The sequence below is a fragment of the Anopheles funestus genome, chromosome 2RL (assembly GCF_943734845.2).
Source record: "Anopheles funestus chromosome 2RL, idAnoFuneDA-416_04, whole genome shotgun sequence".
Classification (NCBI taxonomy): domain Eukaryota; kingdom Metazoa; phylum Arthropoda; class Insecta; order Diptera; family Culicidae; genus Anopheles; species Anopheles funestus.
Window position 1 is genome coordinate 50,740,988 of NC_064598.1, and position 20,735 is coordinate 50,761,722.

Consider the following 20,735-nt stretch of genomic DNA (forward strand, 5'->3'; position numbering starts at 1 on the left):
AAAATTGTTCGAACGTGCTGGAACATACAATACGTACTAATAAACTAGTGGAGATAAAGAGAACTGGTTATTTTTTATCAGTTGTATTTTTTTATTCTGACCCTGTGTTAAAGTCTTCTACCAAAGTGTTCGATTTAATCCCACAGAAAGTGTCTTTTAACGCGCCCTTGCATGGCACAACTTAAGTCATTTAGTCCTTTATATGGTATTCAACATACAATCAGCTTGTTCAAAAACATATTTTTTTAAATCTTTGCATAAATTTAAGATTTCAGCAATATCTCATAAAATTAAAAACAAAACTAAGTTATATCCACATTCAAATTACAATAGTTTCAACGATTTTTTTTCTTCTAAAAACAACGTTTAGCAATTCGGTATTCAGGAATTCTTAAAGACATGAATCGTTCCATATAGATATACAATATTAGGTTAGATTTCTAACAAACCCGAAAAAGACTTTTTTCGAGCTTTCGAGTGTATATCATCCCTTAATGCAAGGGAAAGAAGGAAACGATCTTCAGGGGAAACAATTATTGAAATTATTTATTACTATACCTATTGCACATCGTTTGCATTGTTAGGCAAAATCGGCCTCCAACTGAAGAAAAAGAAGGATATGTTGATTGGGAAGCCCAAAGGAGAGGGGGAAAGGTACGATATGCGATGGGAAGCGGCACAGAATGTTCGGGTTTACTCACACTGCACGCAATAAAAGCATAAAAACCACATAAATGTGTCATGAAGGCGCACACATAATCGGCAACGGTTTGTAGTGGAACACTACTTCCTGTTCTGTATCGACGATGGAGACGCCTGGTTAGTCTAACGGTAGCCATGATAGCCTGACGATGGGGACGCCTGGTTTGTCTAACGGTAGCCAAGTAGCCATGTTGGTTTCGCTCATGATGGTATGTTGCCACACACCACACACCAAGCCAAATTCCGACTCAAATCCCGCCTCTACCACCGCTACTGTACTGTGTGGAATGTTCTCCAGCGATCGTTTTACGATACGGGAGCATTGGAGCAAGACGTCATTCCTTGCTGAGTGGATGGGAAGGAAAGGTAGGTGTGTATGGCAGCCACACATGATAAGCTGTCAAGGCCGAGCCCTCCAGTTCAGGCAATCTTATCCTGGTGCAGCACAAATGTGGGAAACGCGTGATAGCAATAACGTGTTTTGATGAAACCAAACTCAGGATCATCATAATGTTGCGTGGTGTATGGCGATATTTCACACATAAATTAGGCTTGCGTTTGCCAAAGGAAAAGCAAAAGAATATTCGATCGAGTAGAAGTTTGTTTTGATTGAGAAATCGTTGTGTAAAGCTTTCGGTATGCTACACAACACATTGTCCTTTTTTTTTGACAATCATAAAATGGATTGAACAAATGGATCCAAAAGAGACATTAAAGAACAAGCATGATCTATTAGATATTCAAACCAAGAAAACTTCAATTGAGAGAGAATGAAAGAAGCGTGAACGTACAAAAAAAGACTCCCTAAAGTTATTGGTTTTTACAACTTTGTAATGTTAAAGAATCGACACAGCCGTTGATACAGGGTAGTGCGGCTTATACTTGTACGTTCCAATCATTGACATGTTTACAACGTTGGTGTTGTTTCCTTCCAGCTTAATGTTTTTTTTTTCAGCATCAAAAATCATATCACCCAAAAACTGAAAGCGCCGTCAGGTTCTGATTAATTTATTCATTACGCTTTAAGCGAAATCTTGGTGTGCGCGTACGTGAGGGACTGCATTCTCCGTTACGGTTAGATTTTACGGTCACTGCCAAGGACACTGGAGGTGGTGTTTGGGAACGTGAAAAGTGACGATAGAACAACATTTAGCCATTTGAGCGATTGATTTGGTTTGGGAAGCAAATCTTTTGTTGTAGAGAGGTGGTAGTTACAAGCAACGGCGAGGTAACTAAAGCTTCAAAGGTCGCCGGGGGCTGTAACAAATTCGCTGCGACTACATGTACATGATCACAGAACGTGATCTAGAAGTGATTATTATGTCATGGGTTCGGATGCGATCCGAAAAACTTCTCTGCCTTGTCCCGTATACAGCGAAGATCTTGTTAAACGCGGAGGTGTTGATAGCTGCTGTCTCCCGAAAGTCGTAGTGGTAGTAGTGATCATGCACGAACAGGGGCACATACAAACCAATTACTCTGGCCTCACATCCCGTCCGTACCTGCTCGATCCCACACTGCACACTCTGCTGTCAACTTGCGCTAATGGACATCGATCCTCAATAGACGGAACGGCTGATAACAGAGCCTCCGGGTTCTGCTTTCGTAAATGTGTTTTTTCTCTGTCTCCCTACGTCTGTATGCGATTACCGCGCAGCACAGAGATCGGGTGGGGAGGGCAGGGGCGGAGCCCACCCGGCATATTATCGGACGGGTCTTGTCAGGGGCAACGAATCAGTTTTTAAATAGGCATCACGCTCCCGGCTGCCCAGTCAGTATACGGTTGTACGTTGCGCGTAGTACTTACCCGAGTGTGCGCGTACGTAAAGAACGCTTCTAGGATCCAATTCTGGAGCTCCCTCGTGCCGGAACATAACACCGTATTGTAAGGATTTGATCAATTCGCCATGTGGGTGTAATGTGATGTCTGTGTGAACAACTAAAACTACGGTTCTAGATATTCTCAGTTCGGGACGATTCTCGGTGCTTTGGTGCAAATCAAAGTGTTTCTGCAGAACATAAAGTGCAATATTGAGTGCAACAAACAACCATGCCTTCCGCTAGCAAGGACAAAATCTTTGGCCCGTGGAATCGTAGCGAAAGTACCGGTAACTTTGTCTACCTTTCGAACAACAACACGGCCGACAACTTGGCGAAGATGTTTTCCCGCACGGCTCCATCGAGTCCGCGATGGACACCGTACGCGTCGCGACATAATTCACCCCCGATGCCGAGTTCACCATTGTCTTCATCTCCCCCGACGACACTGCGTCGAAACTATTCGAGCACCTTCACGCTAATACCGGAGGATCGCGAACTTGATACGGTGCAACCACCTGTCCAGCCTGTGTCGAGCCCGAGCTCTTTGACCGAACCCGAAACGCAACGTGTGTCAAATGGGCGCATCCTGCTACGATTGGTACTCTGGTGGCCGCTGCTACTAATTGCCGTCGCCCAGCGTCTCCTTGGGTGCTGCATGCAACTTGCCTGGAAGCCATTTTTGATGGCGGCCCCAGCCTTTTGGCTTTCGGCGTGCCTGTGGATGTTCTGGAAACTGATTGCGCTACCTTTGGCAGGATTAAAATGGGCGCTAGTCGCACTGCATACTCCGGCTCATGAGCGCAATCGTCGGAAGCGCACAATCCTCATCAGTTGTGGCAGTACGATCCAAACGCTGCATCTGGCACGCAACTTCTACAAGTCCGGTGCACGCGTGGTCGTGTTCGAGTTCGAGGGTCTGTTCGCACTCGCACGTTTCTCCACAGCCGTCAGCAAGTTCTACGCCATCCAACGTCCAACGCCGGAAACTGCCGGCGAGTACATAGCGGCACTGTGTGAGATCGTGGAAAAGGAACAACCGACTCACTACATACCGGTATGCGCTACCAGCCCGGCACACTACGATGCACTGGCTAAGCCGCATCTGGAACTGCGCGGATGTTCCAGCTTCATTCCAGGCGCACAGGAAACTTCCGTCCTTGATGACATCCTGCAGGTGATGCGTAAATGTGAGGCGAACGAAATACTGCTGCCACCGCATCAAATTGTCTCGTCGAAGGAGGAACTGCATCGACTGTACGACGGTGGTTGGCTGGCCGGCTTTCGGAACGTGATGGTCGCGTCCGGTGCGCTAGGATTGCTCGAACGCAGCAAGTATGTGCTGCCGGTTAATCGCCGAGATTTGCGGCTTAACTACGAAGTGAGTGAGGCACAGAAGTGGGTTGTTATACGGGATGTGATCGGGTCGCATTACGTCACCTGTACCACGGTGAAGGATTCGGCCGTGATTGCGAACGTAACGTGTGCTATCCAGGCGGATACGCGTAGTCTGGTGCCGGAGGAGAACGCAGCCATCGACCGGTGGTTGCAGGAATTTTTCCGTCGCATACGGCTTCAGCGTCCGATCAATGGTCACATTAGCTTCCGGTTGGTTAAATGCCAGTGCAGCGGACAGATATTACCCCTCGGTATACGTGTTGGCGTTTCTCTCCCGTACATCTGCTACACCGGCGTACATTCGCGTGTCCTCTGCAAACCCTGTCCACACTTTAGCCGTCAAAACTCTGGCCCACTCGTTCAGGAGGGTGGTCGCTACTGGATCCACGAGACGGTGCTCAATGCACTGCGAAAGCCGAGCGTTGACGCGGTTCAACACCTGATCGGTACAGTGATCGATCAGCGAGAAGCCCTATTCGTGTACTGGGATCCGTTGCCTTACTGTGCGTACTATCACTTCCAGCTACCATTCAATTCGGTTAAAAGGTTTCTGCACAAACGGCAAGCATCACGTACGTCCGTTCCTGCCATGGCTGCGCCGGTACAATGAGATATGGCGCTTTATATCTGGTGCGGATGGTTGTAGGCAGCAGTACAGTCTGGTTCGCAGCCTGGAGAACATCATCAACCGTGCGGACACCTTTACCAGTACATAGCAGATCACGATGGTTAACACGTGCACTTCCCCTGCTACTCCTTGGCGATGTCTTTTTGAACGTGAGAGCAGGACATGGAAGGACGGTGATAGTGGGAGCAACAGGTCGAACAAAACTCAAAACATCCTTCGCCCCGCCGGTTAATCGTCAATACGGTGGAGGAGAGTGCAAAAACCAATCGAACCGGAACCAAGATGGCAGCACCAGCAAAAGTGATTACAAACATACAAAAGCATGGAGAGAGAATCAATAGACTTTGATCCACAGTACAGATGATGTACGGGAACACGGTGACACGCGGAACCGCGTGTACGTGCGCTGCGCGTGTAACATGCGGTTTAGCGAATCAATGATGAGCGTGAAACAGTGATAGACTTTTGAGAGACAAAAGGCTAACAAATAAGTTCGTAGCAAACTACAATTCCAACCGTGTGCAAAATGGAAGCTGGCATTAGTAGATGTTACTTTAATAGTAAGGATACATTTTTGGGAACCGTTTAATCATATGTTTGTATACTTAATGCTCGTAGCACGAGCTTTGGAAGCGATTCGTTGGATCGCACCAGCACAACTGATCCAGCACAGTGGTGTACATATGAACTTTGAATCGTGGTTGTTGGGGCGTGTGGTTAACAAATGTGCAACTACACACTTTGGTCCTGTTCCTGTTGCTGGGCAACATGAAATGGACAGGCGGAATTTTAATCCACCTCCAAGTATGAAACGAAGGACGGCAATAGCAAAAAGTAGAGCTTCAAGAAAAAAACACCCCAACCGTTGGCGGTGCTCTTATCGCAAACTGGAAGGCGGTACCGACAGTTCATAGGTTAGAAAAGATTGTTTCCTTTCAAGCGAATCATGTTGAATTGATTTTGTTGAGCGTTATTTTCTGATTCCCCCGTACAATGATTCGATCACCCTCGCTTCACACCTGACATTGGGTGAATGCGTGGGCTTCAGTGTAGGCCGCTATCGGCCCTTGGTAGATTTAGAATGTTTGGTATACTTGTATAATAAGACATTTTTGTTAGTATGCACTCATAAGGCAAATGTAAATGTACATATAGAATGGAAAAATACGAATATGGACCCATAAACCAAGCGATAAGAACACAGCAGTATACGAGCTTTTCCCATCATTTGTTCTTTGTTTGTTTACTGGAAAGTGTGATATCGTGGAAAAAACATCTTTCGTAGCCATAGCTGCTGTCACGACGCACAGGCCCAGCTGTCCATCATTCCATCAAGTAATCATCAACGATCCAAACAACGAACAGACAGACCGGGTCAATGATCGTGAAAACCGTACGTCAGCGTGTAAAGGTGGTACTATAGTACCGTAATCTTGAATGAAATGAAGTGATGTTAAAAAAAAGATGGTGATATATCACATGCTCATTCGTGTCGGCCAAATCCACTGGCGCTTGGAAGGACATCAAGAATTGAATGTTCGTTTGACATGTTTCACATCGTTCATATTTGGCTATTTACAACAGCTAGCGTTCGTACGCATAATGTGGCCAATGTTGTTGTTTTTGTTTTATCGATTTTAGCTAAAAAAAAAGGTACAAATTTAGATTAATACATTTACACTCAACATAATAGATCGCACAATGTAAGCACATAGATACTTCTCCACTTCTTCTTCCTAGCCCTATAATAATCATCTTGCGAAGGTCCATCCTTCGTGTTTACGTTGGCACTAGCGGCCTATAACCGACCGGCTATTTCCCGACCTACTATCTTCTCGCAGTAGCTCGTCTGATGCCGTTTCAGGTCGAGAATGCGATCGAACACCTTGCCACAGTAATTACATCGACGGTCCTTCTTGCGCATCTCTCGATGTACCCGGTACATGTGGTTGCGGTGTACACTACCGGATGAGAAGGTTATCTTACAAATGCAGCACACGAACGGCCGTTCCCCCGTATGATACCGCATGTGATCCTCGAGCGTGCGCTTGCTCTTGAACATTCGACTAGGCTCGGTACAGATCGGACATCGGTAGCTGCGCACATTTTCGTGTACCGTCCGGATATGGTTTTGTTGTACGTATTTGGTTTTAAACTGTGCCAGACAAATGTGGCACTGAAAGGGACGTTCGACCGTGTGCACCGCTAGATGTGCCACCCAGACGTCGCGGGACTGAAACTTTTCACCACACACCATGCACCGGTTATCTTCCAGTGCCGGTGCCATGGAACCACCGGATGCCGATTGCCGTTTCGATTGGCTACGTGTTTGAGCGCGTATCGGAGTAACGGCAGCGGCAGCTGCCACGGCAGCCAAGGCGTTTGCTTGCGCATTGAAAATGGCACTCATGCTAAACTTTGGTTCCTGTTCCTCACTTTGGTCTTGATCCTGCGATTGCTGGTGCAGCTGCTGCAGTTGTTGCTGTTGATGTAGAAACAGCTGCTGCTGATGTAGTTGATGCTGCTGGTGTAGTTGCTGCAACTGATCAAGCACATCGATCGAGGCGTCACGAGATTCATCGGCGGTCAGGGTACTGCTACTACTGCTTTCTTTATCCGCTCCCTGCTCATGGTCGTACACGTTATCTAGCTCGGACGCTTCCTGCTTTACGATAATTACTTCCGGTTCGATGCGTGGTAGAATCTTGGAACGTATAATTTTATCATATTCTCGGGCGCGTCTTCGAAAGTTATGAAACTCCTGCATCAGCTGCAGACAGTTCTGACAGGCTGCGGATGGAAAATCCATCTCGGGCTTCAGTAATACGCCGATACAGTCCACGATTACCGTTATCAACTCCAGATTCAACGGTTCACTAGTGGTTGGATGAAAGATCGGTACCAGGCTGGTTTCACGAAAGCAAAAGCGACAATATGTGCCAGGCGTATCACTGGGTCTGTGCGTGTGAACAAAAATGGCAATTAGGAAATAATTTTTTTTTCAAAAAATTGTTTCGCTCCAGCTATTTTCCGGCACTTCCGTACTTACACATCATTGTAGACTGTTAAATCCATTCACTGGGAGGATTTAGCGTGTGGTTATGCAGGTAAAATGTTTCTCACGGGCACAGAGAACCGAAAAATATACAATTTTTGCTGGAGTAACTGGATATCTTACAGCAGAACAACAGCGGGGCAACGGTTTGTTTACATTATACACTGACAACCATTTTTTCCTCCTTTGCTATTCTTTTCTTTCTCTACAAAAGCACGTCCGCAGCCTACACATGCAGCCAACTTTTGCTTTTCCCAAAGAACATTTCGCATTGCGCAATTAAATGACGGTGGTCTCATTTTGAAGATTTCAATAGAAAAAAATGCATGAAACAATAGTATGCGTTTAGGTGGTTCACGCTTCACTCTATTTGTGTTTTACGAATTAGCGAAAGAAATAGTTGAAGAAGGATTTTTGTTTTCTTTTGACAATTTCCAGGGAACTGCTTTGCATATGAGTAACCGTTGGCAACAGATTTCAAAACAAACCGACTGGGAACGCCGGCTGTTTTGTGAGATGTGTTTTCATGATTATTTCACTACACAAATATTTATTATGCTTACAGTTCATGCTATATAAAACTACAAAGAGTAGTAAAGTAAATCGCATTCTATTCCATTTCGTGATTTGTATGACAAATTTCCAATTTGGAAACGTATCACACTGGTTTACAATTATAAACACTTTGTTGCGCATGTTAGCATGATAAATTTGATAAAATCATCAGGGAATCACGAAATGTTAGTACTCGAAGGTATGAAACTATTCGAATTGTATAAAATTTGCACTTACCCATTCTGGGAAATGTTTCTGGTTTTGGGACCTTCAACTTTCAGTTTCGTTCTCTATGGCCACATGTTATCTTCAGATGATTTCTTCGACCATTACAAGGTTAACTATTGCACAATATGTTTTATCACTGTTATATGCATTAACACCGATAAATTTATTTACACAAATGATAGAAGGCCCTCAAACTATGCTCGGCCCTCAAATCAACAAGAAACCGTACTACCAAACTTTCTATCAGACAACAACAAAACCGCTGTCAAACTCGTATGTGTGGGTGTGTGTGTGTGTAAACAATAGCTGACATTTACTTGGAAACCATGTCGTTATCCAACCGGCTGCTGTGCAGATATTTCTCGTCCTCGAAGCATCCAGCGAAGAATACAAGGTAAAATTGGACGAACTCCATTTCTCCTGAGGTAGAGTTTACTATTTATCGCAATTTATTAACATTTCTTCAGGACAAAATGGAAAAGTGTCATCGGGCTGGAGGTACACGCACAACTGAACACAAAATCCAAACTATTTTCCGGGGCCCGTGCTACATTCGGAGCAGCCCCGAACTCGTGCGTAGCCTTGTTCGACGCCTCCATTCCCGGAACACTGCCTATGCTGAACAAAAATGCCGTAGAACTTGGTGTAAGGACGGCACTCGCACTCGGATGCAATGTAAACGCGGTATCAATGTTCGACCGTAAGCACTACTTTTACGCTGATCTTCCGAACGGATACCAGATCACCCAACAACGAGCACCATTGGCGCAAGGTGGCGCCTTATCGTTTCCGGTATTTGTTCCAGGTGTCACGAAGACTCCGTACTATAAGACGGCAAGGCTGCACCAGTTGCAGCTGGAGCAAGACAGTGGTAAATCTTTGCACGATCCTATCGAGCGGAAAAGTTTGGTAGATTTAAACCGCGCCGGAATACCGCTGATAGAGTTGGTGTTTGAACCAGATTTAGAAACCGGCGAGGAAGCCGCTGCACTGGTGAAAGAGCTGATGCTGATCTTGACAAGGTTGCAAAGCTGCACGTGCAAAATGGAAGGTAAGTTAGCGGTGGTGAGTGAATGGAGAATCGGTATAGGTTTGAGCGTGCAGGCAAGAGAGTGCGTCGGTGGTGTAATGGTCAGCATAGTTGCCTTCCAAGCAGTTGATCCGGGTTCGATTCCCGGCCGACGCACGATGCTTTTTTATTATAAAAAATGAATTTTTATTCTCTCATAGGTGGGGAGTAATTTAATTTTGGTCGTATTTATCGCGAATTTTTATTTGTATGCTTTTCATTTATAGATTTGTTTTATGTATTTGCCTAATATTGCAAACATTGAAACAATGAGAAGTGCTGTTCGCAAGTAAAAATATTTTTCGAGTTTGAGCATTAAATTTTCATATGATAAATTCAATTTCATATTTAAAAATGATATAACTTTGTTTGTATTATATGTGTTAATTTACATTGTATTTGAACTAATAAATCATGCTGGTTCTTATAGTGGTTAAGCAGGAATGTAAAATTACATCTCGATAGCCGTGATCGTCTAGTGGTTAGGACCCTACGTTGTGGCCGTAGTAACCCAGGTTCGAATCCTGGTCACGGCAGTGTGCGCATGTCGAACACTGTCACGGAAGAGATAAACTTTTTTTTATTTTATTTGTTCTTTTAGAGAAGAAGTCTTCGCATAGAAACATTGTTCCTAAATTGTTTACTTTACATTTGGATTTGAGATGGTTTTGTTTTAAAAAATTGTATTCTATTATAATGTTGTTATGGATTACATAATTACTTCGTATTTTTTATCCTCTTTCCTCCTAGACGGTGCATTACGTGTGGATGCGAATATATCAGTGCATTTAGAAAATACACCTCTCGGGACGCGAACGGAAGTGAAAAATATTGGTTCCGTTCGTGCCGTCGCACAAGCTGTCGATTACGAAATACAACGGCAAATCGCTGTTCTGGATAATGGCGGAAAGATACACAACGAAACACGTGCGTGGGACTCTGCCGCGAAGACAACGGTGGCCATGAGAGACAAGGAAGTAGTACAAGATTATCGGTTTATGCCGGAACCGAACTTGCCACCGTTGCATTTGAGGCTACACAAAAGTACCGAAAAGGAGTCAGAAGGTGATGTGATAGACGTCCCCAAGCTAGGGGATACGATTCCCGAACTGCCAGAGCAAACTCGTCAAAGAATTATTCAAATGCATCAGCTATCTAGTGCGATTGCCATTACACTTGTGGTATGTATTTGTGCGTTTGATTACTTTTGAATAATAAGAATCTATGCTATTTAATCTTAATACTTTTAGAATGACATCACGCTACACGAGTATTTCCGTTGCATCTTGGAAGGGTCCAGCGGTCGTTCACCGAAGCTGGTGGCTAATTTTCTCATCAACGAACTGCTTACGATCTTGAACCGCAATAAGCTAGATACGACGGATTGTCACGTAACGTCCGATCAACTCGGAACCATCGTGGATATGTTGCAGGAAAATCAACTAAACGTACAATACGCCCGTCGAGTATTGCAGGAGCTATTGGCATCGGCCGACGAACGATTGGCCGTGTGCCCGCGGGAAATTGTTTCCACCAACAGATGGTTTCTGATAACGGATGAAGCACAAATTAGCCAATACTGTGCGGATGTAATTAAGCGTCATCCAAAGCTAGTTGATAAGTATCGCAAAGGCAAGGAGAAAATGTTGTACGCGTTAGCCGGGGAGGTGGCAAAGGATAGCGAAGAGAAGATCGATATGGCGAGGGCAGTTGAGTTGTTAAAGGAAATGTTGAAATGAGCGACGTTAGGGAGGGATATGGTCAGTGAGAAATGTATACATTGATTTTACGCTGATCGTTGAATTTGAGTGATTTCATTCCGCAGTACTCAAACTGTCATTTTGAAAGAACGTATCTGTTTCCGCCGCATTGTTAAATCGACAAACTACGAGGCCCAAATCTTCATTGATCTACACATTTATCGTAGATATAACCAATACGGTGCAACTATGGGACTCTGAAGGTATCCCCCAAAATCTCCAACTGCAATGTGCAGGTGGCGACCACACAATATTAGCGTTTTCCAGCAGTGAACAAATGTTCGAAAATTACGGCGCTTTTAATATATTTTCGCGAGTTACGCCTCTACTGTTACTTGCTAGTCAGGTCGATCCTTGAAAAAGAGCCACGAGTCAAGTAGGACGCTTAAATCCTATAGTTATTGGCCTAAATTGTAATAGTTACACATATTTCTTACGCAGACCGTTAACGCACTGCGCTTGCACCTGTCATCATATTACTATAACAAAAAAAAAACAATACTATACAACAGGTTTGTATCGTCTCGAATAAGATTTATTATGTTTCCTCTATATTGTGTGTTTTTATGTGTGTGTGGTGCCCATATCAAATGGATGTCCATAACAAAATGCTCTAACGCTCACAAGTTTCAGCGTGCTCGAACACACCGTCTGGGGTACGAATACGAATATTTACACCTTTGCTACACCGAGCCACCTAATCCGACACACTGTTTTCCGCGATTAAAAAAGCAACGGATCGCCGTAAGTGTATCAGGAATCGCTCAATATATCCTTGAGTATGGAGCTGGAGCTTCGTGGCGGTGCAAAACCGGGCTGCTGCATCATCATCATCGCTTCCGGCACTAGGATCGGTTGTACGGTTGCCGGTGGTGCAGTAAGCAAATTGCTTCCAGCACTGCTATTGGCCACCGTGCCGCTGGACGTACCCGAAAGTTGCTGATCATCTGCACCGGTGAGGTTGGAGGCGTTGGCAGCCATTCCTGCTGCGGGAGACGTGACTATGTTCAGTAGACTAGAGCTTGCCGTTGCTCGGGGAGCCGATTCCTTCTCGAGGAATTTTACAAACGCTTCGGTAAGTGATTCTTTGTTGTAGTTGGCTGGTTGAAACATTGGACAGAAAGCGAAATCGAAGAGATAAATGTTAGTTTAAAGGCGAAGTAGAAAGGTAAACGTAAAACATAAAACCTACCTCCTCCCGCTTCACCACCACTTCCGCCAAGGATGCTGTTCAGCCATCCACCGCTCGTTCCCACGACGCCCTTATGATGTAGCCCCACCTTGGTACATTCGGTCTGGTCCATCGTCAGTACAGACGAGATCAGTTTCATGATTTGCTGCTTGTCGGTTGCATTCGGTGCAACCGTGTACCCGATGATTAGATTTTTCACCAATGTCTTTTCCACCTTGTCCGCTTGGCTTGCTTCCGTTTGCTGTAGCCGATTTTCGAGCGCCGCGTACCTTTCGTCCCGCTTGGCCACTGCAGCAAATGTAACCCGGGTGGCAAATGGAAATGGAAAAAAAGGTACCAGATAGAAACATTCAGCATTAGATTGTTTTGTTCATGAAATGATTGTTTGTTTTGGGAAGAAATAGAACAATAGTAATTAGAAATATAATTTAAAGTATAACTGTTGGATTCGTACAGCGAATGGAGCTTTTACAGACATTTTAACACGTTGTTTGCCATTGCTTTCGTTTCACTACTTGCACCAGATGTACGAATGAGTCCGTTGAACATGCACATGCGTTTCCAGCGAGCCACTGTGTGATTCGGTATGCCGACGGAGAGAGTATAACACAAGTACTGATAGTTGACCGGATGATAGTTCCCCAGCAACTGGGAAACAAATCAATGTTCCGGTTTTTTTAAATCACACCAGTACCTGATGTAATACTCACCCCGGCGGAACATTTCTTTTCTCTTTTACTGCTGAACTAAAAACAAAAAAACGTACAGTTTGAACACTTTATGTAAAACCGATCAGTAAACACTTTGCGTAAACGATCTCTCGAGCTTTTTAGTGAGAATGTGAGTAGTTGTGAGTAGAGGTGTTTTGTGTGTAATGTGTGAGGGAAAGTTTGATTTTAATGTTTGATCTAATGGAGCACAATCCAAATGTTGTAATAGCGAATGAAACATGAACGACAAAACGACAAACATTCAAAGATAAAAGTAATAACAAGAGAGAACAAAGTAACACAACTCTAACAACAATGGCTAAAAACAGTATTGCGTCATGTTGTATTGATACAAAAACATGTTTAATAAAGTAATAAAACAAAAACAGAATTGAAAAAAAAAATGAAAATCATTTATAAAATAATAAAAGACAAAAAAAACATAATAAAACACAGTAAAGTTCACACAGCAAACAACAGTAACAGCGAACAACACGGCAGCAACAATAAACAAGCAAAACAGTATAAACAGCAGGCGGGCGCACGGGGTGGTGGTGGTGGTGGTAGGTATGGTGAGCGGGACATGGACGGGGTAATCCCAATCTGTAATGTGTGTTTTCGGTGGACCACGGTTAAGCGTACCGGTGTGGTCCACTGCCAACAGTGACACACTATTACAATTTGAGATTGCCGCCCATCCACGCCAAGGATTGCTTTCGGATCCGAAACGTCTGTGGTTGTATGACATTTTCGACTTCTCTATTGGGTATTGGGTCAATTCCATAAAAAAAACGGTATAACATGAAACTGTATGTAAAATATTCAATGCAATATCTTGTACTTGTATTACTTTCAGGCACGTTAATCATGCTTAGTCATGAACATAAATGGGACACGTTTTGTTACATGCCACAAAACGGAGAGCTACAAGCGCGTGGCTAAAAACAAACACCAAGCAATGATTTTATAAATAGCAAACAGTTTAAAACATAATACACACGCACACACATAAGGATAAATCACCCCAGAAAGAATCAGATAAAGCAGGTAAGCCATAAGAGAGGGCGCCCAAGCTTCACAATGCCACAATACACCGTACGATGTACGATAAGAGGCTTCGTGGTAATATTGCGCTAATCTACTAACAAACAAACGTACAATGAGGGTAGGATTAAGTTAAACAATAGTGAGCCTAACATGGAGGGTGAGCATTTAGCGTTTAGCATTGTAACGCACTGGTATCGGAAGTCTGAGTCACGAAGGACACTGTTATACTTACACGCTTGTGACCTTGTTTTTACTGATTTGACGACGAAAAACAAAGCTACTTTTACACTATTGAATTCCTTTCGTTTGCATAACACAACGAGTTGGTGCAAGTGCCATAAGTCGACTAAAAGCGCGTGCATTTAGTGCAAATACTTACTCGCTATCACAATTACCACACGCAATGAAAGAAGAAACATGATGGGAACCATTATATGCGCTTATTACATGAATCATCCACCATTGCCTGTGTGGTGCGTGTTATTTAGCTTAACATTACACAACAGAATCCACATCTTTGACCTGTCCATTCTCACTTACGAGATGAAGATTAGTTGCGAGTTTGACTAAATGTGTACTAAATGTGTACAGCGAGAGCAAGTGTTAGCGTTCCGAATTGGGCGGTGCTGATACAATTATGAATCCGATAACGTTGATGAGATGTTTGTGGCAGAAATAAGGATCCAAATCCGACGTATTCTTTTTTGTTTTTGTTTTTATATTTTCCACGCATTTGATGATGGCGATGGTGGTGGTGGTGGTGTGTGTCTCGCTTTTAAGCAGTTTTTTTCTGCTTTCCTTTTGCTTGCCAAACTGTCGACGGAAAAGTGGATATCAGCTGAAATCCCGGGATGCACGAAGGTAGGATAGCCTAGAATTACCAGCTGATATTTACCTTTCGGTCGAACGATCGTATGTGGTTTGTGCGACGAGTGTCCTTTCTGCGCGTGCGTGTGCGGCTGTGTCTTTTGAACCTTGTACAGCCCCGTGTGTGTGTGTTTATGTGTATGTGCCCACGCGCCAGAGCATGTATGTGTGATTGGTATTGGTTTCCGGTGTGGTTGCACACACACGCAACACACACGCATATCAGAACAGTGTCCCGGAAGAGGAGGCGCTTTTTTGCTCGTTTGTTTTGCAATGTATATAAAGGCACGATGGAAATGATCCGTTTTGCAGCACGATGAAGAAACACAACTGTTGTTATGAATGGGGAAATTTTGGGATTTCACACAATACTAAATATAACATCAGATAGCACTATATCGTAGAATGTGCGTAACAAGCAGTTGCGTCTTCATGGTACAAACTAGAAAGCCCAGCAAACTTTTCCCGGAGTAATGGTACGAGAATCCGTTTTAAACACTCATTCACACACTAAGGTTGTTTCGAGCTGTTGCAATTGTTTAGAAAGAGTCTTGCCAATGCTTTATGTTAATAGTTTCCGTTTTCATGTTTAATAATGTGTCTAAATGGTGGTTGGGGGGTCCTTTCTGCACTACCAGGACGATTAGTAATGATACTACCGCAGAGTAGTGTTTATAGTTAGCAAGCATTTCAATGGCAGCGTGAGAAAATATAAAAGTGTTATATGAAGAAGTCCACAATCATTTGTTTTCGTAATACAAGCCAGAAAAAGACCGGTTAAGTTGGAAAATTAATCTGAAAGATATTCTATGCCACTGTATCTTGTTGTCGCTACCCGACAAACAAACAAACACTACATGCACCCGCGCGTTATCGTCTCGTTGTTATCGTACTGTCTAACATTTTATCATCGATTCCATTACCCGATTATACGATTAGCAGGTTAATTAATTGACACTGGGTTGCGATAATACAATCTTACCATGTGGCGGCTCTACTCTACTGTGCCAAAGAAACACAAACCTAAAGTATACTTACATTCCGCTTTTAGCGAGGCGACCGTCACTTGTGAAATTTCCAGCTGATCGGAAATGCGTGCCGCTGCCAGTAGACCTGTCTTTGCATCGGTCAATTGTTGCTGTATCTGCTTCAACATGTCTTTTAACCCGTCTTCACGTACACGCGACTGTTCCAGCTCGTTGCGAATACTGCCGGTGGCCAGTTCGATGTCGCGCTCTCGATCTAAAAGCAAAAAAAGTTTAGACTTAAACCCAAGTGCAAGGAACATATCGACAGCACTTACTCATTTGGAACTGTTCCAGTGCGCACTGTAGGTTCGTCAGTGCGGCTTGATTTTTTTGATCACGATCATCCGCAGCGCTCAATCGTGCTCCTAGTTCGTCGCGCTGCTGCAGCAACAATTGGTACTGTGCTTGCAGTGTTTCTGCCTGCTGGTTCGCTCGAATGCTAGCGGAGGTAAGTGCATTGGTGGACTGTTTTACATCGCGCTCGAGTGATGCTAACTGTTGACGGGTATCGTCATACCGTCGCTGCAACTCGACCGTTTCCTGCGTGTGCGCTTCTTCGATTTCAAGCAGATGTTGACGCAGCCGTTCCAAATCGCGCTGCAAACCATCGCGCTGTTCGACAAGCTCTTGCTTCTGCTGCAGCGCCATCCGCTGGTTGTTTTGCTCGGTCATCAGATTCGCCGTAAGGATGTCGGACTTTTCGCGCAAAAACTGTATCTGGTCCGTGAGCCGTTCGTAATCCTGCAACTTCTCGCGCAACAACGGACAGTCGGTGCAGGATGGTGCGGCTCGTTCGGTTTCCGCTTGCAGCAGTTGATTTAATCGCTGAATCTCCGCATGGTATTGGACGCTTTCGTTGTGTTTGGTCGTGACCAGCTGCACAAGGTTTTCCTTTTGCTGGGTAAGACTTTCCAGTGCTTCCCGTTGCTTCTCAAGCTCGGCCCGGTAACGTTCATTTTCCGCTGTCAACTCTTCCTGTTGCTCGACAACCGCGGATGATTCGCGTGCTTGCTGCAGATCTGATTCCTTTGACTCGAGCAACACGCGCATCTCCTCAAACTTTGACTCCCAGATGCGAATGTTGTCGGATGAAGTCTGTTGTAATTGCTGTAGTTTCCGTACCAGATTAGCATGATCTTCATTGATCGTTGTCAGCTGTCCCTGTACACTCTCTAGCTCGGTACGGAGTTGATCTGCTTCCTGTCCACCGACTTGCCGTAATTGTTCCAACTGCTGGACGACCTGATCACGTTCCTTTCGTACCTCCGAGAGCGATTGATCCAAGTCCCGAACTCTAGCCTTACTATCGCTTTCGCAACTCTCAAGCAAGGTTACCTTCATCAGCAGTTCTTCCTTCTCTTCCAGCACTTCTTCCAGCTTTCGATGAGCTTCACGGTACTCTTCCTCCAGCGTACGATTTAGACGGTGTGAATCGTCGAGCTGCTTCTCAAGCACCACGATACTGTCCTCGGCATTTTCGTTGATCGTCTCCAGCTTATTGCACTTTACGTTTTCCAGCTCCTCCAGCAGGCGATCGTTGTTCTTCATCAAACTGGCGCACTCTTTCTCGTACTGCATTAAATCCGCGGTCAGCGTGTCCTTGTCGTGCTGGATGCGTGAGTTTTCCGATTTGAGGAAATTAATTTCCTTCCCTGCGTCGATCAGTTTCTTTTCTATGGCTGATAATTTTGCCTCCACATCGCGGGTTTGCTGGAATCGTTCGACCAGATCGTCGGGATTTGAAAGATCCAGATCGAAAAATTGCCGTATAATCTCAGCTACACGCGGATCCGGTTCCGGCTTGGGAGTGGGTTCGTTAGCCATCCTGTCTTGCAGTGCCTGATTTTCGTGGCGCAGTACGGCTAACTTTTCGTCATACTCCTTTTCCTTTGATTCCAGCTGTACTGAGTTGTCGATGATGACGCTGCGTAGTTCGTTCTGCAGCTCTCCTATTTCTCGTTCCAACTGACCGATGTGTTCGGAGCGATCAAGCTCAGCTGTTAGCTTCTGCAAATTGTCCCGCTCCGTACGAACTTCCTCCAACGTTTGCTTAAGCTCCTCTAGTTCAGCTTGCAAGATCGCGTTAGTTTCTTTTTCTTCTACTGTCGGTACGGCTACTACAAACTCAGCTTCTTCAGTGTTTAGCCGCAGGCGAATTTCTTCATTTTCCGCCCTTAAACATCGGCACAGCTCGTCCGAAGTTGCCTGTTCGCGACGCTTCGCTTCGAGCTGTGTCTCGAGCGCTGCCACTGCCTCTACATTTTCGCACACAATTCGTTCCAGCTCAGCCTTCAGCTTTTCCGTGTCGGCTTTCAACTTTTCATTATCCTGGTCACTTTGAGCATGAGCTTGCTCTAACCGTTCATAGCGCGTTTGAAGCTCCTGGAGGGATGTTTGGGATTCGGCCGCTTTCGTCTTAAGCTCCGCCTCGAGCCGACCACATTGCGCTTGCAGATCGCGCTTACTCGCGACCAAGTTTTCCAGCACCACCTCATGCTGACGGTCTAGCTCTTCGATGTTTTCATTAAGCTCGCGATTTTCGCTGCTCACTTGGCCCAGTTTTTCGTTCAGCAGTGCGTTCTCGAGCTGTTGCTTCTTGAGCTGCTGGGACTTTTCGTTCAGCTGGCGTTGAAGTCGATCGATGATTTCGCTTTCATTCGCCGGAGCTTCAAGCGGAATCGTTGTCAGCTCGGTTGGACCGGATGAAGGGGAATCGTTGTCGTCTTTCTTGGAGGAGGACGACGTCGAGGAGATGTTGTTTTCGGGATCCCAGAACCAACTGTCCTCCAACGTGCTGGTGACGGTCGTTGTGCCAACATGATGCTGATCGGGACCGAGAGTCTGCAATGAGACGTTGGAAAGTATACGAATTCGTTAAACAATCGCAAACGGTCGCGTAGACACTGTCTCATCTACTACAAGAGCCATCAGTGATTCACATTTTGTGTGTAATCTAGAACGTCCAGAGTACACGCGTTGCTCAATGCCATAGAAATGTAAATTTAGAAATGATGTCAGATACAGGTGTGCAAACGTTATGCAAGCAAGAATTCCTTGCATCAGTGTACAAATTTGCGAAAATATCCAATGACACCAGAGTACTACGTGGCCTATACATTCCAACCATAATATTTTTTTAGAGCGATAAGCAAGATACCCCAGTGAACCACTCCCCATCAGGCGCGCTGATGTTCTGTGTGTGTTGAACAGCTCATCACAACCGGGACACGCCTGTAACACCGCCACAACCATCCAACCGACCGACCGACCGTTGCTTATCAGCTCATATTGCCCAATGTAGGTTCCGGTTTGTGTGATTTCCCGTCGACCATGCGCTGCTTTCTTTAATGCCGTACAGCAAGCCGCAAACAAACCTCGCTGATAGAATGTGTCCCCATCGATCGATCTAGTCGGTTGCTTAACCCGAAGCGAACCGCAGCAAACCGTAACCCGTACTTAACGGACACAGCCTGGTGGAACACGCGCGGCCAAAACACGTATCATGTACCGGTGCATCGCAGTGGAGAAAAATGATGCGTGCAGAAAATTGCATGTTGCAGCGCAAATGATGACAATGATGCGCAGCACAACAATTGTGCATCCTCACCCAAAGGCCATGCGACAACGGGGTTGCATCGGATGTCAGATTTGCGATTAATGATAGCCGTACTTTCGATATGCGAAATTAAATAAACGCACTCGTCAAAACTCGCGGAAAATACCTTTACGGTTCTAAAAAGCCTTGAGGTTGGCGTGTCTAATAATGGTCGACGTACGCGATGTACAATATGTTTTTTTTTTGCTGTTGATAAAATCACATTCTACCACCGGCTCCCTATCGCACAGGAAAGCGCTGCCTGCATAAATCACTGCACCTGTGCAACTCGGTGAGCAATAGGGCAAATGCAATACAGGCCGGCGTATGATCATCAGCGATACAACAATAATGGAACCATACCTTTCACAACCGTTCGCCGACAATCATCCATCAATATTAGGCGCGGGGCTACCGATCGTCTTCAGATGCAGTTTCGGGAAGGATAAATAGACATTAAAATGCAACGCTGTTGCAATTGGAGGTACTGGCAGGGTGCGCAAGTATGTTGCACTTTGTCACCATATAAAAAAAAACACAACGACGACGAGGGCGAGGGCGTGTGGAGACGATTGTCATAAAAAATATGAAGAATTGTTATGCAACACGTGTGTGCCGCCGTGTTCCGCAATGCGCAAGGCACGCTCTCGTGGAGGTCGTACGGTGGCCATACGTACTCTGTGGGTGTAGAGTTGATTATGCTATTCAAAAAGTTGCACCGGTGATGTGGGAGAGTGAAAAAAAAAACAAACTATTCTATGACCCGCGTACAGACGAAACAATTCCGTTTCGTACCGCAAAGACCTTGACGAGAAACGTGACAACACACAAGCGAACGGTTTTCTCTACGTAGCCGCCGTACACTGCGACTGGAAAGTGATGCCGTGGCCCAGTAGCACACGGATTGCTTCTGGACTTGATGAGCAGTTGGCAGCTGGCCGCTCAATGCTTCCTTCAAGTGGAAAATATGTTTAAGCCCGAAAGGAAGCAATTGAAGCTCCTGTGTGGTGGGGGGACTCAAAATTCAATTTCGTTAAGAAGCCTTTTACTGAGCGGTTTTGACACAGTAGGGGGAGGTTTTGT

The 20,735-nt window shown here is 45.1% G+C and overlaps 4 protein-coding genes and 2 non-coding genes across 6 annotated transcripts in view; 4 read left to right on the plus strand and 2 right to left on the minus strand.

The window, feature by feature from the left end:
• The first annotated feature begins 2,459 nt into the window (after positions 1-2,459).
• LOC125760643 (uncharacterized) lies at positions 2,460-5,752 on the plus strand. The gene has a single exon (XM_049420989.1). It carries the CDS (start codon positions 2,753-2,755, stop codon positions 4,526-4,528), a length of 1,776 nt encoding a protein of 591 aa, XP_049276946.1. The 5' UTR covers positions 2,460-2,752; the 3' UTR covers positions 4,529-5,752.
• Positions 5,753-6,083: 331 nt separating this feature from the next.
• On the minus strand, positions 6,084-7,872 carry LOC125760652 (adult enhancer factor 1-like). The gene is made up of 2 exons (XM_049421012.1): positions 7,596-7,872; positions 6,084-7,503 (listed from the first exon to the last, which is right to left on the minus strand). The coding sequence occupies exons 1-2, from the start codon at positions 7,619-7,621 to the stop codon at positions 6,345-6,347; spliced, it is 1,185 nt and encodes a 394-aa protein (XP_049276969.1). The 5' UTR covers positions 7,622-7,872; the 3' UTR covers positions 6,084-6,344.
• Positions 7,873-8,407: 535 nt separating this feature from the next.
• LOC125760647 (glutamyl-tRNA(Gln) amidotransferase subunit B, mitochondrial) lies at positions 8,408-11,687 on the plus strand. The gene is made up of 4 exons (XM_049421000.1): positions 8,408-8,778; positions 8,852-9,435; positions 10,204-10,634; positions 10,704-11,687. Exons 1-4 carry the CDS (start codon positions 8,711-8,713, stop codon positions 11,190-11,192), a joined length of 1,572 nt encoding a protein of 523 aa, XP_049276957.1. The 5' UTR covers positions 8,408-8,710; the 3' UTR covers positions 11,193-11,687.
• Trnag-ucc (transfer RNA glycine (anticodon UCC)) lies at positions 9,499-9,570 on the plus strand. Its single transcript has one exon. It is a non-coding gene; the product is annotated as a tRNA-Gly (tRNA).
• On the plus strand, positions 9,918-9,989 carry Trnah-gug (transfer RNA histidin (anticodon GUG)). The gene has a single exon. It is a non-coding gene; the product is annotated as a tRNA-His (tRNA).
• A 39-nt stretch (positions 11,688-11,726) lies between the features above and the next one.
• LOC125760630 (thyroid receptor-interacting protein 11) overlaps positions 11,727-20,735 on the minus strand; it is a 33,883-nt gene continuing 24,874 nt past the window's right edge. The window contains exons 3-6 of the mRNA XM_049420924.1: positions 16,333-18,898; positions 16,068-16,271; positions 12,406-12,693; positions 11,727-12,313 (exon numbers count right to left, since the gene is read on the minus strand). Of these exons, the coding sequence (XP_049276881.1) occupies positions 11,967-12,313; positions 12,406-12,693; positions 16,068-16,271; positions 16,333-18,898 (3,405 nt within the window). The 3' untranslated portion in view covers positions 11,727-11,966. The remainder of the gene's footprint in view (positions 12,314-12,405; positions 12,694-16,067; positions 16,272-16,332; positions 18,899-20,735) is intronic.

Excerpts from the sequence above, each read along its gene's own strand:
- LOC125760643 (XM_049420989.1), top strand. The coding sequence starts at position 2,753 with ATGCCTTCCGCTAGCAAGGACAAAATCTTTGGCCCGTGGAATCGTAGC.
- LOC125760647 (XM_049421000.1), top strand. The coding sequence starts at position 8,711 with ATGTCGTTATCCAACCGGCTGCTGTGCAGATATTTCTCGTCCTCGAAG. Across the intron at positions 8,779-8,851 it reads CATCCAGCGAAGAATACAAG|GACAAAATGGAAAAGTGTCA; the intron begins GTAAAATTGGAC and ends ACATTTCTTCAG. Across the intron at positions 9,436-10,203 it reads CTGCACGTGCAAAATGGAAG|ACGGTGCATTACGTGTGGAT; the intron begins GTAAGTTAGCGG and ends CTTTCCTCCTAG.
- LOC125760652 (XM_049421012.1), bottom strand. The coding sequence starts at position 7,621 with ATGGATTTAACAGTCTACAATGATGT. Across the intron at positions 7,504-7,595 it reads TTAACAGTCTACAATGATGT|ACCCAGTGATACGCCTGGCA; the intron begins GTAAGTACGGAA and ends TCACACGCACAG.